This window comes from Chrysemys picta, chromosome 4 (genome assembly GCF_011386835.1).
Source record: "Chrysemys picta bellii isolate R12L10 chromosome 4, ASM1138683v2, whole genome shotgun sequence".
NCBI lineage: Eukaryota > Metazoa > Chordata > Testudines > Emydidae > Chrysemys > Chrysemys picta.
Window position 1 is genome coordinate 57,727,649 of NC_088794.1, and position 13,331 is coordinate 57,740,979.

Sequence of the window (13,331 nt, forward strand, 5' to 3'; positions counted from 1 at the left end):
GGCAACAAGGGCACACTGCTGACTCATATCCAGCTTCTCCTCCACTGTAATCCCCAGGTCCTTTTCTGCAGAACTGCTGCTTAACCAGTCGGTCCCCAGCCTGTAGCGGTGCATGGGATTCTTTCTTCCTAAGTGCAGGACTCTGCATATAAGCAAGCATGGACCCACCACCACTCGGGTCCTTCTCAATTGCCTGAGTAAGTGGTTTATTTAGATCACTTAGGTCAGCTGCAGCAAGGAGCTTTGTTGCTGAAATTCTGTCTGTGTGTGGTATCCCACTGACCTAAACAGGTACAAGAGCTGGTTCTGGGGCATGAGAGTAACAAAACCAGAGGCGATTTGATCTGCTGAATTAAGTTAGTAAAGATGCTGATTTGTTCCTGTAAAGTGTGGTTGCTGCCTTAGGAGATGGAAGATCTATTCTTCATCCCATAGACAGCAGTGAATGGTGGGGAAACCTGCACATTGGATCCCAATGATGGACCTCGCTAGAGACTCTAGCCCTCCTGATAGTGAGGAATAGCTGAATGAAGGGTGAGTCTTGTGTTTCAGAGAGAGGGTGTTTACCACAGAGTGGCCATGGGTTGCAGTCTGTCTGGGATAGTCTTGTTGCCAGTCAGGCGCATGCTCCTGGAGTTAAATGTAATTTTTCGGTCCCAATGAGTTGCACACAGATTGCACTGGATGTCAATGAGACCTCAGCACTAGAACATACCTTCACCTTTGCCTGAACTCTGCATTGATGGTCTGCCAGCCAAGATGCAGTTTCAGCTCTCTCGCCAGAGCAGTGCTCAAATGGTTAGGCCTGGCTAGACTTTTATCTTTGTGTAACACACATATTAAGGTTATGCTGCTCATTCTGATGCTGACAGGCTGCTGTGGAAGAGCCGCTTGCTTCTAAACTGGCACTTTGCTTGTCTTTCTTTATCTTTCTGCTGGTACCAATCACAGCGGATTGGCCCAAAATCACGTCAGTTGTATGTTTTTTGTCTTGGTCCCGTTTCAGGCTGTTGATATTGCAGAGCTTTGTTCTTCATTTTTTCATTTGTTTTACAGTTTTCCTGAGATAGGAAAAAGTACAAGGATATCATAATGCTCAATGTCCTTTACATCCTATAGGCTAAATAGTCATAGGAGGGCCATTGAAGTCTGCTTGGTATTGAAGCTCATACAGCTTTTTGTTCTGTTTGTATACCCCAGGTCCCGTAGGGTCCTGGTCCATGCCCTTATCGCAATACATCTAAGGCCCAAAAGGTTACGGTAAATAACTTGTACTTGTGTCTACCCTGTAAGACTCTATGAAGAACTGGAGAACTAATAAGCTTATAACATGGATACCAGGGAAATGAAGTCCCATTACTTGGGAAAGGAAGTGACTTAATCGCACTGTTTAAAACTTTTTTTTCTTTTTGGTTCTACCTATATAACTCAAACACCGAACCCAGCTGGGAGAAAAGTTATTTTGTTAAAGATTCAGCACCTCTCCTCCCTTCATCTAACTTTCTAGCCCATCTCTGGGTCTTCAAAAGAGAGAGCAGATCCAGGGAGACCCAGACTTGATATGCTTGAAATCTCTAGAGAGTAATAACAAATAATCAAGTGGGAAAGATCTCTTTACAAATTCAAGGTGGTTTTTCAGCCTCATAACCCAAAAGGGCCCAGATGCTCGTATTTTTTTTCCTTTGCACGTCACCTTTAAACACATTCCCTGCTCAGGTGCTGATCAGCATTATATTGCAGGTACCTTCCATGCTGCTGTCACCATTCAGCCTGAATAAGAAATATAGCAGGTTTGGCAGCCTGAAGTAAATGATCCCCAAACAGTTATAAATTAAATACTTAAAATTGCATTAATGCAACACTGATAAGACTTTACTGCCTCAAGGTAAAGATTCAATGATTATTGCAACAGCAAACTCAGCCCAACCCCCTGGGGTAATTGCAGGGCTCTGTATTGAACCCCGGGGTCTTGGAGTCAGGAGACCTGACTGCTGCTCACCAGCAGTGTGACTTTGGGCTCTCCTAGCTAGGGTGACCAGACAGCAAGTATGAAAAATCAGAACAGAGGGTGGGGGGGTAATAGGCGCCTATATAACACACAGCCCCATGTATCAGGACTGTCCCTATTAAATCGGGACATCTGGTCACCCTACTCCTAGCTTAACCTTGTGTTAACTCAGTTTGCCCACTTGTGAAGAGTGGACTGATGCAGTTGTATGCATGTGTGCAGTGTTGTGTAAATGCTTTGGGGGAAACTAACGCTGTGGTTGGAGAGCAAGTGTGAAATCTTCAGTTCAAAAGGCAGCTTTTATAAAAAGCTCTTAGCCCCTGACAGCTGGAGCTTAATGACAGCACTTTCCTGGACCTCTCTAACAAGGGAGTTGGTACTGCAGTACGACACTGATGTAAGAACTGAGTAAAAGTCCCAATTCGACAGTCCTTCTGGCTGTGTGTGTAATATCCAAGTACCACTATTTATTTAAAGTCACTTCGCTTTTAGTATTTGGCATAATGGGTAACAGTTCCAAAAGTGACTGTGTAAAGGAGCTTCGGGATACTGAGCTCTCCTCACCCACTGACTTTGGTGGGTGGTGGTTTCTGTTTCTGAAAAACAGACCCTTTATTTCAGGTTGGGCTCTTCCAAAGATCCAGAGGGAGGTAAGTGCCCAACTCGCAAAATTTACACTTCACTCTCTTGGGTCTTGTTGACATTCAAAATTGCACTGGTTTAACTTTAAATTGGTTTAAAAACGGATTTAGTTAGAAGTGGATGCTCTATAGGCTGAGTTTAAATCAGCTTAGGAGTTGGCCTACACTGTTGCACTCATTTAATTGAATTGCTTTAAACTCTCACCTGCAGTTGCAGCTTGTCTTTGAATATAGGCGAGGTCTCAGTCTCCTTTCACAATCCCAGCCTGGGCGTTTAACCTTCAGGCACACTTTTAAAAATTGATCCCTATATGTATAATCTGTGCAATCTCCAGCTCTAAAATCCTTCCCAGAGTCCAAGGGCTGTATACTTTATCTCTCCTTTTGATGGCAAAACTTTGCCTATGCTCCTTGAGGAACGAGTTACTTTGACCCTGAGTTTTTTATAAAGCAGTAATTGTTATTGTTCTCAGTTACTATTTAACCATTAGACCCTTAAGATCACATTTATTTTATTTAATGTTGTGTTCCATTTATTATTCTCTTAACCACCTCTTCACATGTATCATTATATGACAATTAAAAACCAGAAGCCGTTTTTCACCCCATTAACCTTTGTAACTTGCCTGCTTCTTTCAAGAGCGTCTTAATCTCTGTTGGGCTTCAGATTCTTGTGAAAGCCTTTAACCCTCGTCTTGAAACAGATGGAGATTTCTCTTTAATGCTCACTGGCACAGAAGCCCTTCCTTTCAGTGAGGAACCCAGACAGATTTTAGGGTTTTATTTGCATTATCAGGAGTTTAGTACCCTTTAGTTCCTGGTTGGATGTGGCATAGGATTCCCAAACTAGAGTCTGGCAGCTGGCCATGATTCCTGCTCCATAACCAATGCCATGTGTGCTACAGAAAGTAAGTAGGTCTCTGAGCAGCTTTTAGCTGCAGTGACACAAAATCATAGCAAAGAGGCCTTCATGTTAAACACCGAGACCTACCAGTGTCTGAAATGGCAAGTGTGCCTTCGAATTAGCACTACTAGGAGTGGAGCAGTAGAAGGCCCCAGATTGCAAAACTGCTAGGCAGTCATCCTAGCTTTGGCTGTGATTTGTCTGAGCAGGGCATTCTCAGATACTTTTAAGGACTATTCAGATGATCCCTTCAGGAGGTTGTGGGAAAACAGAATTGGGTAACCCCAGCTCCACAACTAGGGCAGAGTGGGCCTAAGGACACTGGCGAGCAGCTCAGTCTTTTCGGGGGGAGAGCAGATATGGCTAAGTGCTAACGGTCAGGAATGCTGCCCTGGCACAGCACAAGCAATATTTCATGTACTTGTCCCTTAACTAAACCAGCTTTGTGGTAGTTGGATGGAAGTGTCATCCATTCAGGGCTCCCACTGATACTGACAAAGGAGGGTCAGCTGCAGTTCCTGTTTCCAGTGCCAGCAGTTAGCCCGGAAGAGTCTGGAGTAGGAAACGTACTAAAGATCTGTGCCATAATGGGTTGCTGTTGAGGCTTCTCAGGGTGCTCCGGCCACGTGAAGCTACCAGCCCCTTCCATTCAGAGAAGAGCAACTCTGAGGACTCTGTGACAAATTATAGTTCCCTGTTTTCAGGATTGGGGAAGAGAGCAGCTGATACATTTTTATTGGTTTAACCTAGCAATAGATACTTCACATCTGACCCTACTTGGATGGTATTTAATGAACTGCTTTCTGGAGAGAGAGAGAGAGAGAGAGAGACAGTCCCTGTTAGGACATGCCATGGGCAGGAATTACCTGGAGGACTGGACTCACCTGGACAAGATGGATCAGTGGTAGGAGTGGGTCGTGAACATTACCTCAGTAGAAAAGTACAGTAGGTGACTATGCACAGAGTGCCTGACGCATAGTATTTTAACTGGACTCTCATTCGAAGTGGAGTTAGGATGATCTCAGATCTACATCCTGAGAATTGGTTACTCTGGTATGCGTAACGGTGTCGTTGGAGGATGGGAGATGGCCACGAATTAACCTGCTAGTCCGCTCCTGTTCTTGACCTAGAAAAAGAAGCTGCATAGCAGTAGGGTGACCAGACAGCAAGTGTGAAAAATCGGGACGGGGTGGGGGGGTAATAGGAGCCTATGTAAGAAAAAGACCCAAAAATCTGGACTGTCCCTATAAAATCGGGACATCTGGTCACCCTACATAGCAGCCAAATTTCTGCCTGTCTGGGGATTCACCAGGCACTTGTATGCCTGAAATGAATAGTAACATTCCTCCTTCCCTTCTTCCTTGTGGCTAGAGTTAATAAACATGATGATTTTCTTCCGAAAATACGTGAATTCAAACAATCACCGTTTAAAAGCTTCTGAACTCACAAGCACAGTGAGAGCCTGCTGCTTACGAGAAAACAATTCCAACCTCCCAGGAGGAAATCGTGCCATGGAAATAATCTTTCTGTAGAATAATTAATCACTGACGGTAGTAGTAGCATTTCAAGACAGTTTTCCAGGCCTGTTAGAATCAGTAACTGTAAATACGAGTTACAGAATCAATCTGCAATTTTCTAAGTTTGCTGCTGGGCTTTGTGCCATAAAGAGGATGGATGCAGGTTGATACTGAGCTTTTTATTCTGATAAAGTTTACAATCCTAGTTTCGGAATGAAAAAATAACACGTAAAAGAACAGGTAGTCTCTCTGCATCATGGATGTGGCCTGCTGAGCAAAGTGTGCAGCCAACAGTCTCCAGATCCACTGAGCTATTGTTAGGGCGAGCAGATTAAGTCAAGGAACACAGTGCTCACAATTGTGTCCTGATCTCTTTGTTGTTGGGTTTCTGCAGCCTCCAGAGGCAAGGTCCCAGGATCTCTGATCCTGGGGCAGCAGTTACATTGTTCTCTCAAGCAAGTGGAGAAGATGCCTAATTCCCTGGCAATGCCAGAGTCCTGGAAGGACATGCAGACCCATTTTCTCCTGGGTGGCGATGTCAATCTGATGCTGTATGTTGTAAGGCTTTGTGTGTACTCTTGGTGTGATTAGTCTGACAAGTGATTATAGAGGAAGCTTTTGAGATTCCACGTTTGTGTCTTGATGGCATTTTCTCAGCTGACGAATAGAAAAAACACCCTTTTTTTAATCTCCCAGCCACACTAAAGCAGCCTGGGATATGACAGACTAGCAGGGTTCTTTCTGGTTAGCATGTTATCACCAGTAATAAACCTACTGACAGCCAAATTTATCCCATAGGCATTGGCTTGACCAGGAAAATACACTTTTTATCACATGGTAACATCCTAATGTAGCCAAAGCAGTATTTAGTTTTCCTGTGTTAGCAGGTCGAGGTTTGTCCTCGGGCCTCTGTGGAGTTTACCTCAGCCAGCCAACAGATGTGAAAACTAAAAACCCTTGTCCAAACACTGAATTCCCCTCTTGCTAAATTGTCATTGGACATTTGCCGGATATTTTCTCCCATTCCAGTTATTGAAATTGCTGTAGACGCACTTTCCCACAGTATGGAACTCACTCAGACTTGCTAGATACTAGTAATTGAGAGTACTTACCCCCTCCCCCTCCTTCGCAATTGGTGCTTTGGGATCGGTTTGTATTTTCCCTTAAACTCCAGTTCATTCTGGGAGAATGGGCACTGGGGCTGGTTTCTGGGTGCATTTATAAGAACCATATGTATAAAATTAGATCTGTACAGAAGTTACATGCAGCAGCTCAAATGTAGCCCATTGTTCCAGGAAAGGTGATTTAATTGCCTAAATGCATTCATAATCTCAGAGAACTGTAGGACCCCTAGTATGTATCAGGGACAAAATCCAGATGGCTTTTCATCCCATGAAGGGTGACTATGTTGCTGGAAGAATTGGGGGTGTAGGTCTGATGAGTTGCTGGTTGATTTGAGCAGTCAGGTAAAACTGCCAAAGAAACTTACCAGCCAAGGTACAGAACCTACTTGCCTGCCTTTTGCCATGCTCATGAAAAACTAAGGACATTTTACTCATCTGTCTGATCAAGATTTGCCATGAATGAATACAGCACTGGATTAGGCTGTGGCAGTGCAGAAGCAGTTAACATTGTAGTAAGACTGTAGTGTGCCATTGAGTTTGGTCTGTAACACAGCTGCACAATGACCAAGAATGGAAGTATCTAATAGCATAGCTGACCTGCGTTTCCAGCATTAGTTTCAAATGGCTAGGTGAGAACGGGGGTCATTTTGACCTTTCAGTCTTAAGACACAGCACTGTATCTGCAGAGGTCAGAATGTCTTTGACTTCTGTCCTTCTGCCATAGACCGAGCAAAATTAAATACCGTTTGCATTGTTGCACTTAGAAATACCTGGAAAGCATTGGAACTGCTTGAAATACAGTGGAACTGCACTACGTCTCACTGATTGCGAGGAATTGTACCTTTCAGCTATTGACACGTGTAATTAAAACTAAGGCCCCAATCCTGCACTTGAGGTGTGCCTATGCTCGTCGGGGCCTATAAACGTTGTTCAATGCTTCATACTAGACCTCTAAATATACTGTGGCAGATTTAAACATTGACAGATGTGAATCTTTCTTTTTAGCAGTACCCCCCCTGAAAGAACTGAGCTTGGTGTGGTCCAGTGGATCGATCACTGGAGTGGACTTGGGTTCTAATCCTGACTCTGCCACTGTCTTGCTGGGTGGCCTTGGGCAAGTTGCTTCCCCTCTCAGTGCCTCAGTTTCTCCATTTGTAAAAAGAAGGCCATGCTGACCTTCCTCTGTAAAGTGCTTTGAGCTGTATTCATAGAAAGCTCTGTGTAAGAGCTAAGTATTGCGTTGTTCTGCCTACTTAGCACTGACGTGCTGGGATTAAAAATATTTTCCTTGCTATTAAATGCTGTGCTCCACCCTGTCGGAAAAGCCACTTCCAGCAGAGTGAGAAGTTTGGGTTCCAATAAAAGACATTTTAAAGATTGTTTTTGGCCTTGGAAGCCCAGAGCTGCCTGTATCCACAATGAAAAGGTGGATAGCCGCGCTTTCCAGCCCTCTCTGGGAAGAACCAGACTAGCTGGCTTGTGAGCCGTACAGGCAAACCTAGCCCATCCAAAGGAGATGGCCTGGGTGGCTGCATTCCACAGCAGTGCAGTGCAGGAGAGACTCTGCACAGTCAGTATGTAATTGGAGTTTGAGCGATTACGAAGAGGATTTTCCCCTTAATGCCAGCTAGAGAGACCGGCACATGAACCAGTAGGATGGCTGGAATTAACTGGAGGACATCACTGAGTGTGCTGTCAGACCTGGCTCTTACCCTGGCTTGGGTAAACTCGCCTCCCCAGCCCCCTTCTCAGCCAGTTAGGAAACACCCCGTTAGTTTGTTGCAGATGGGGTTTGAAGAAGGGTTTAATGCTGGAATAATTCATTTGATTAGTAAGCTGCTTGCAATGTTTGATAATATTTTTAGACGGGGCAGATTTTGCTAAGCTGCAGAGTTCAGATGAGCTCCGTTAAAGCCGGTCTGGGGATTACTGTGGTTAATTCAGCACTTGGTTTCTTTAGCAACCGATTTCCCTGTATCCAAACTCGCTTTTTTAGAACTGAAAAATCTTGGTGCAGATGCCAAGACAGGAACCCTTTTGAGAATGAAAATGGCATTTGCCTACAACATGATGCAAAGGAACTGCCAGTGGGGGCAGCATTAGGAATGGGAAAAGGGGGTTGGGTGTATTGGTGGGGATTATCCGTGCAGCATTGGTGACTGCAGAGGGGCTGTGTGGGTTAGTGATGGACCATCATGTAACCTCTCCTGCTTCTGGTCAAATCCCAAACAAGCTTTTTTCAAGAGAATATTCATGTGGAGGAGGGTTTAATTTGAAATCACTAGATTTCACTAGACTAGTGAACTAGAAAGAGGCTTTTCCCATGACTCTGTTGATGACCATGCCATAGTTACAGTGAACTTGGATGATTTTGGGGATGAGAGCTTCAGAAGCAATGGCCCAAGCATATGCCAGGCACTGATGAAATGAAGCAGTTACCTGCTCTTTTCACAAAGTACATGTATATGCTTTTCTCCTCCCATGTTCCTAGCCCTGAAAGCCTCTCCCGCCTTTAACTCAGTCTAAGAACATTCTCAAACTAACATTTTAAGCTGTTTTAATGTCTGCAGTTGCTTTGGAGGGCACCCCCCTCCCATCTTGGTTTTAAATTCTTGTGGGAAGTGGGAGCTAGCATTTTTAAAGCTGCTAATCTTTCTCCCTAAAGATAAGTCAGTAATGTTGTGTATGAGTTCCCCCTCCAATCAGCTTGAAAAACCCCACACCTTCTTTGAGGAAGATTGTTGCAGGCAACAGGCCATGAACAGAGTCCAACAAACTGGTCCTGGATTGAAAATTTAGTGCATTCTTTAACATCTGATTGTCAGCCTGCCAGCTCCTGAGCTGCACATAGAGTACACTAACTCTACCTGTTTGTTCTTTATCTGTCAGTAACCAGATATTCTAGGACATTGCTGTTGTGATGGCCTCTTTATTATTTTCCACCTAAAATAAATCAGTGTAAGATAACTGCAAAAGCAAACTGTGTAAACTATATTTAACTACTCCAGTAAACCAAATTCATCCTGCTGCACGCACGTCACATGATGTCTGCTGGTAAATCCAGACTCGAGGACATACCAAACTGCAACAATCCTGATAAGGAAAAGCAAGCTAAAAAAAGTTACTTTCTGCAATCACAGCTTTAAAACATACAGCCGCCTTGGTTGGGTCTAAGATTGTCTTAATCTGCTTCTAGTGCAAGTGGGTTGTGCTCTGGTTTCTGGATGCCAGTACTACTGTTTCACTAGCCTGAGGGTTCCTTCTTAAAAGTTAGCACTTATTATGAAGAGCAGTGTCAAGGTAAATTACAAGAACATAGCATGGAAGTTTGAAATGGCTGTTACTAGAGCCCTGTGTGGATACCAAATTTGTTCCTGTGTCCGATCCACAGATATCAGCATCCACAGATTTGCAGGGCTTTAGGGTATGTCCAGACTACCTGCGTATGGGTGGGTAACTATCGATTTATCGGGGATCGATATATCGTGTCTCGTTAAGACGCGATATATCGATCCCTGAACGTGCTCAACATCGACTCTGGAACTCCACCGAAGCGAGCGGCGGTAGCGGAGTTGACGGGGGAGCCGCGGCCGTCGATCCCACGCCGTGAGGACCCAAGGTAAATCGATCTAAGATACTTCGACTCCAGCTACTCCATTCACATAGCTGAAGTTGCGTATCTTAGATCGATTTCCCTCCCCCCCCTCCCCGCAATGTAGACCAGCCCTTAGATATAAAATTTAGTTCTTCATCCATCTGCGATCTGCAAAAATGGTCCACGGATTTGCAGGGCTCTAGCTATTACTTTGCCTTGAGCCCTTGTCTGTTATGGACAAACGGAGGTGTCACACACTTCATGTGGTAAATGTAAGCCCTGTCTACTAGTCTGAAAGCCCTGGCTGTTAAAAACTACCATGCTGAATATGTTTGTATAACTTAATGGTGGCCAAATTGTTTTCCCTGCTTGTGTGGAGAAAACCGCCATGGTTCAACCTTGGTAAGGAGTGAGCTTTTGTTGTCCAATTCCCACCATTGCTAGCACAGGTTCAACTCTACTCGGGTAGTAGCAGTGGGAGCCAGACTGTAGATGACTTGCTGGTGTCCACTAGCATTTTAAATAGTCACTTAGATGTTGGGCCGAGTGGCTCTGGACAATGTGGTGATTAAAACTCCAGTGGCCAAAGGAGCCCTCTCTTCACGAATGCTCCTGCTCTTGCTACCACAATACAGCCTACAGTGGTAGTGACAGAAAACTATTGGCAAAAATCCCTAATGTAAACACACTATAGGGCCTAATGATTCAACAATCTTCCTCCAGTCACCTCAAAAGAACCTGCATCCTCTTAGAAGGAATCAAGTTTTAGCCTTGAATTTGATTATGACGTCTCTGTCCATACTGACAAGAATAAACTGGTATGACATGGTTTAGCCACAACCATGTTTAACCATTACTGTTCTTGTGCGGTCATTGATTAGAACTTGTTCCCAAGAAGGCATCCTAAAGTAACTGTACCTACTTGAGGGTCGATGTCATTTTCAAGAATCTTATCACAAGGTTCTTTCACTGCTTCAAATCCCATTCATTGTAAATTACAGTCCTGGACAGCGCAGTAAGCCTGGCAGTTGAGTAATGGTGGCAAATAAATTGCTCAAGTGTCTCCTGTATGACAGTGACAGTGCAGACTGAGCAATCTGTCCCCCGTTACTGTAGCGCCTCACAATATTTTATTTCTTTCATATTACTTAACCTCTCTGCCTCAGTTCCCTATCTGTAAAGTAGGGATAATCTCTCAAGCTGGGAAAACAAGCCTTGCAGGTGTTTGTCCTTGTTATGCTCTTCCTGTATTCCCACTTACTGAGGGTACATCTACACTACAGGGGGGAGTCGATTTAAGATACGCAAATTCAGCTACGTGAATAGCGTAGCTGAATTTGACGTATCGCAGCCGAATTACCCCGCTGTGAGGACGGCGGCAAAATCGACTTCTGCGGCTTTCTGTCGGCGGCGCTTACTCCCACCTCCGCTGGTGGAGTAAGAGCGCCGATTCGGGGATCGATTGTCGCGTCCCAACGGGACGCGATAAATCGGTCCCCGAGAGGTCGATTTCTACCCGCCGATTCAGGCGGGTAGTGTAGACCTAGCCTGAGAGTGGGATGTTCAGATATATTGAGTCAGATTAAAACCCTTTTCAACCAAGCCCCCCCCCCCCCCAGGGAAAGTCCCTTCATGTTGGCCCTGGTACAAACACTTCAGCTGCAACTCTTATTCACGCAACCTGCAACAACATGCACCCTTGCTACTGTTTATCTTAGCTATTTCTGTTCTGTTCATATTCTTATACCATGCCCATCACTGTGGTATCTGAGCACGTAAGATGCCTATCCCCTTGGAATCTGGCTGCGAACAGACCAAAATTGTTGTACACTTGGTTTTTAGCAGTGCTTCCTGCAGGATTTCTCTGGTTGGAGCAACACAGCTGCTCACTGGCCTGAAGGGCTGTGATAGTGTTACTCCCATTGTGTATTTGGGCTCAGTGGGTGGACAAGTTCTCCTTGGGGTGGGTCACCTTGGATTAAACATTTGTTCTTCCCCACCCCTGAGGTCCATCTCAGTTTGTACCTCCCTGCTTCTGAAAGCATCCAAGGAAGCTTTTGGTTTTAACGGTTTTGCAGGTCTAGTTTGCTGTGTAGAACCCCCCTAATACCACCTGTCTTGACTTTTTAATATTTTCTTCAGGACTCTCTTCTAACTGTGCTGCACCCTGGCTCAGTGGGGGGCTTTGTTAATCTGCACTCAGGATGATATTTCATCCCTGCTAAGAGGTACAATTAAATCACATGCCTCACAATCAATGAAGGGGTCAAACAGGACCAGGGAACGCGTTGTGGGGTTTATCATCAGATATGGGACTCTGTGCTCCACTTCTATAGGTTGCAAAAGCAAACCAGTATTTACGGACTCTTCAAAGCCAGTTTTATTTCCCATTTAAAGAGGTTCTGGGGAAGAGATTTTCAAATACTGTGCCCAAAACTTGCACTTGTTTCCCTTTCACATCTTCCTTATCACCACTCAAGGTAGAGAGCAAGAATGTTCTCACTCTGATCATACAGTTCCAAAAGCTGAATTCTGAAGCAGTTTGGGACTAACCCTGGCACTTTCGTTCTCCTCTCATACTAGGATTTTATGAGAGAGAGCAGGCAATAGAGTCCTGAACTGAGTCTCGCTGCTGGATGAAGTGGAAGGAGAGGCCAGCTAAGAGCTCTGATTACAATTGAAACATCTGTAATAATAGCAGAGGAAACTGAACATTAATACAATGTCAACTGCTTTTTGTTGAAATGTTCTTACTTTTCAGCTTTTACCCTGGTGTGCCAGGTCCTCCTTTAATGTAATTTTGGGGCTTGCAGTGTTTTTAGTCCATGGGATGCTTCTTCCCCCCTGGGGTAAATGTCTTTTGAGGCCCTGTTCACACTTCTACCCTGACTCTTGCCATTGCATCTTCACTTGCTACCCAGGCTAACCAAATCAGTGCACAATGTGACGCTTTAGTTTCAATGCGTAATCTGCTGTACGAGTGACACCTGTGCTTTTGTCACCAGCGGGTTTGCCGATAAGGGATGATCCCCCCCCCGTGTTCTGTGTTTGAAGGATTACTCTAACCATTCTCGGTTTGGGTCTCAGGGAGCCTGAGAAGGGTTCAAAGAGATGTTTCAAGGTGTGCAGGGCCGTATGCTGGATCCTTGCTTAACCTGGGGTGTCGGGTGACTAATCGGCATTAACCTGCTGCTGACAGAAATGACTGAAGAGAGAATAGCCATTCTTGAGCAAAGTGTGACTTTGGTTCCTTGGGAGGCAGAGCTGTTAGCTCTGGTAAGGGAACATTGTGTAATGCTCGTTTGTTACTGCAGCAGTGGGGACAAAGAAGGGAGCCCATGGGCAGAGCAGAATGAGTCACTAGAGCGTTTCCTGCGAATTTCTGTTGTTAACTCTTACTCCTTTGCACTTCTCAGCAAATCCAGTTTGCGGATGACATGCAGGAGTTCAGCAAGTTCCCAACCAAGACTGGCCGCAGGTCCTTGTCTCGCTCCATCTCGCAATCTTCCACTGACAGCTACAGCTCTGGTAAGTGTGGGCCT

At 44.9% G+C, this 13,331-nt stretch overlaps 1 protein-coding gene across 3 annotated transcripts in view; it reads left to right on the plus strand.

Moving 5' to 3' along the window:
* Positions 1-13,331, plus strand: part of AHCYL1 (adenosylhomocysteinase like 1) — a 40,125-nt gene that overhangs the window by 10,441 nt on the left and 16,353 nt on the right. For all 3 annotated transcript variants that reach the window (XM_008175654.4, XM_008175655.4, XM_008175656.4), the window contains exon 2: positions 13,206-13,317. In XM_008175654.4, the coding sequence (XP_008173876.1) occupies positions 13,206-13,317 (112 nt within the window). The remainder of the gene's footprint in view (positions 1-13,205; positions 13,318-13,331) is intronic.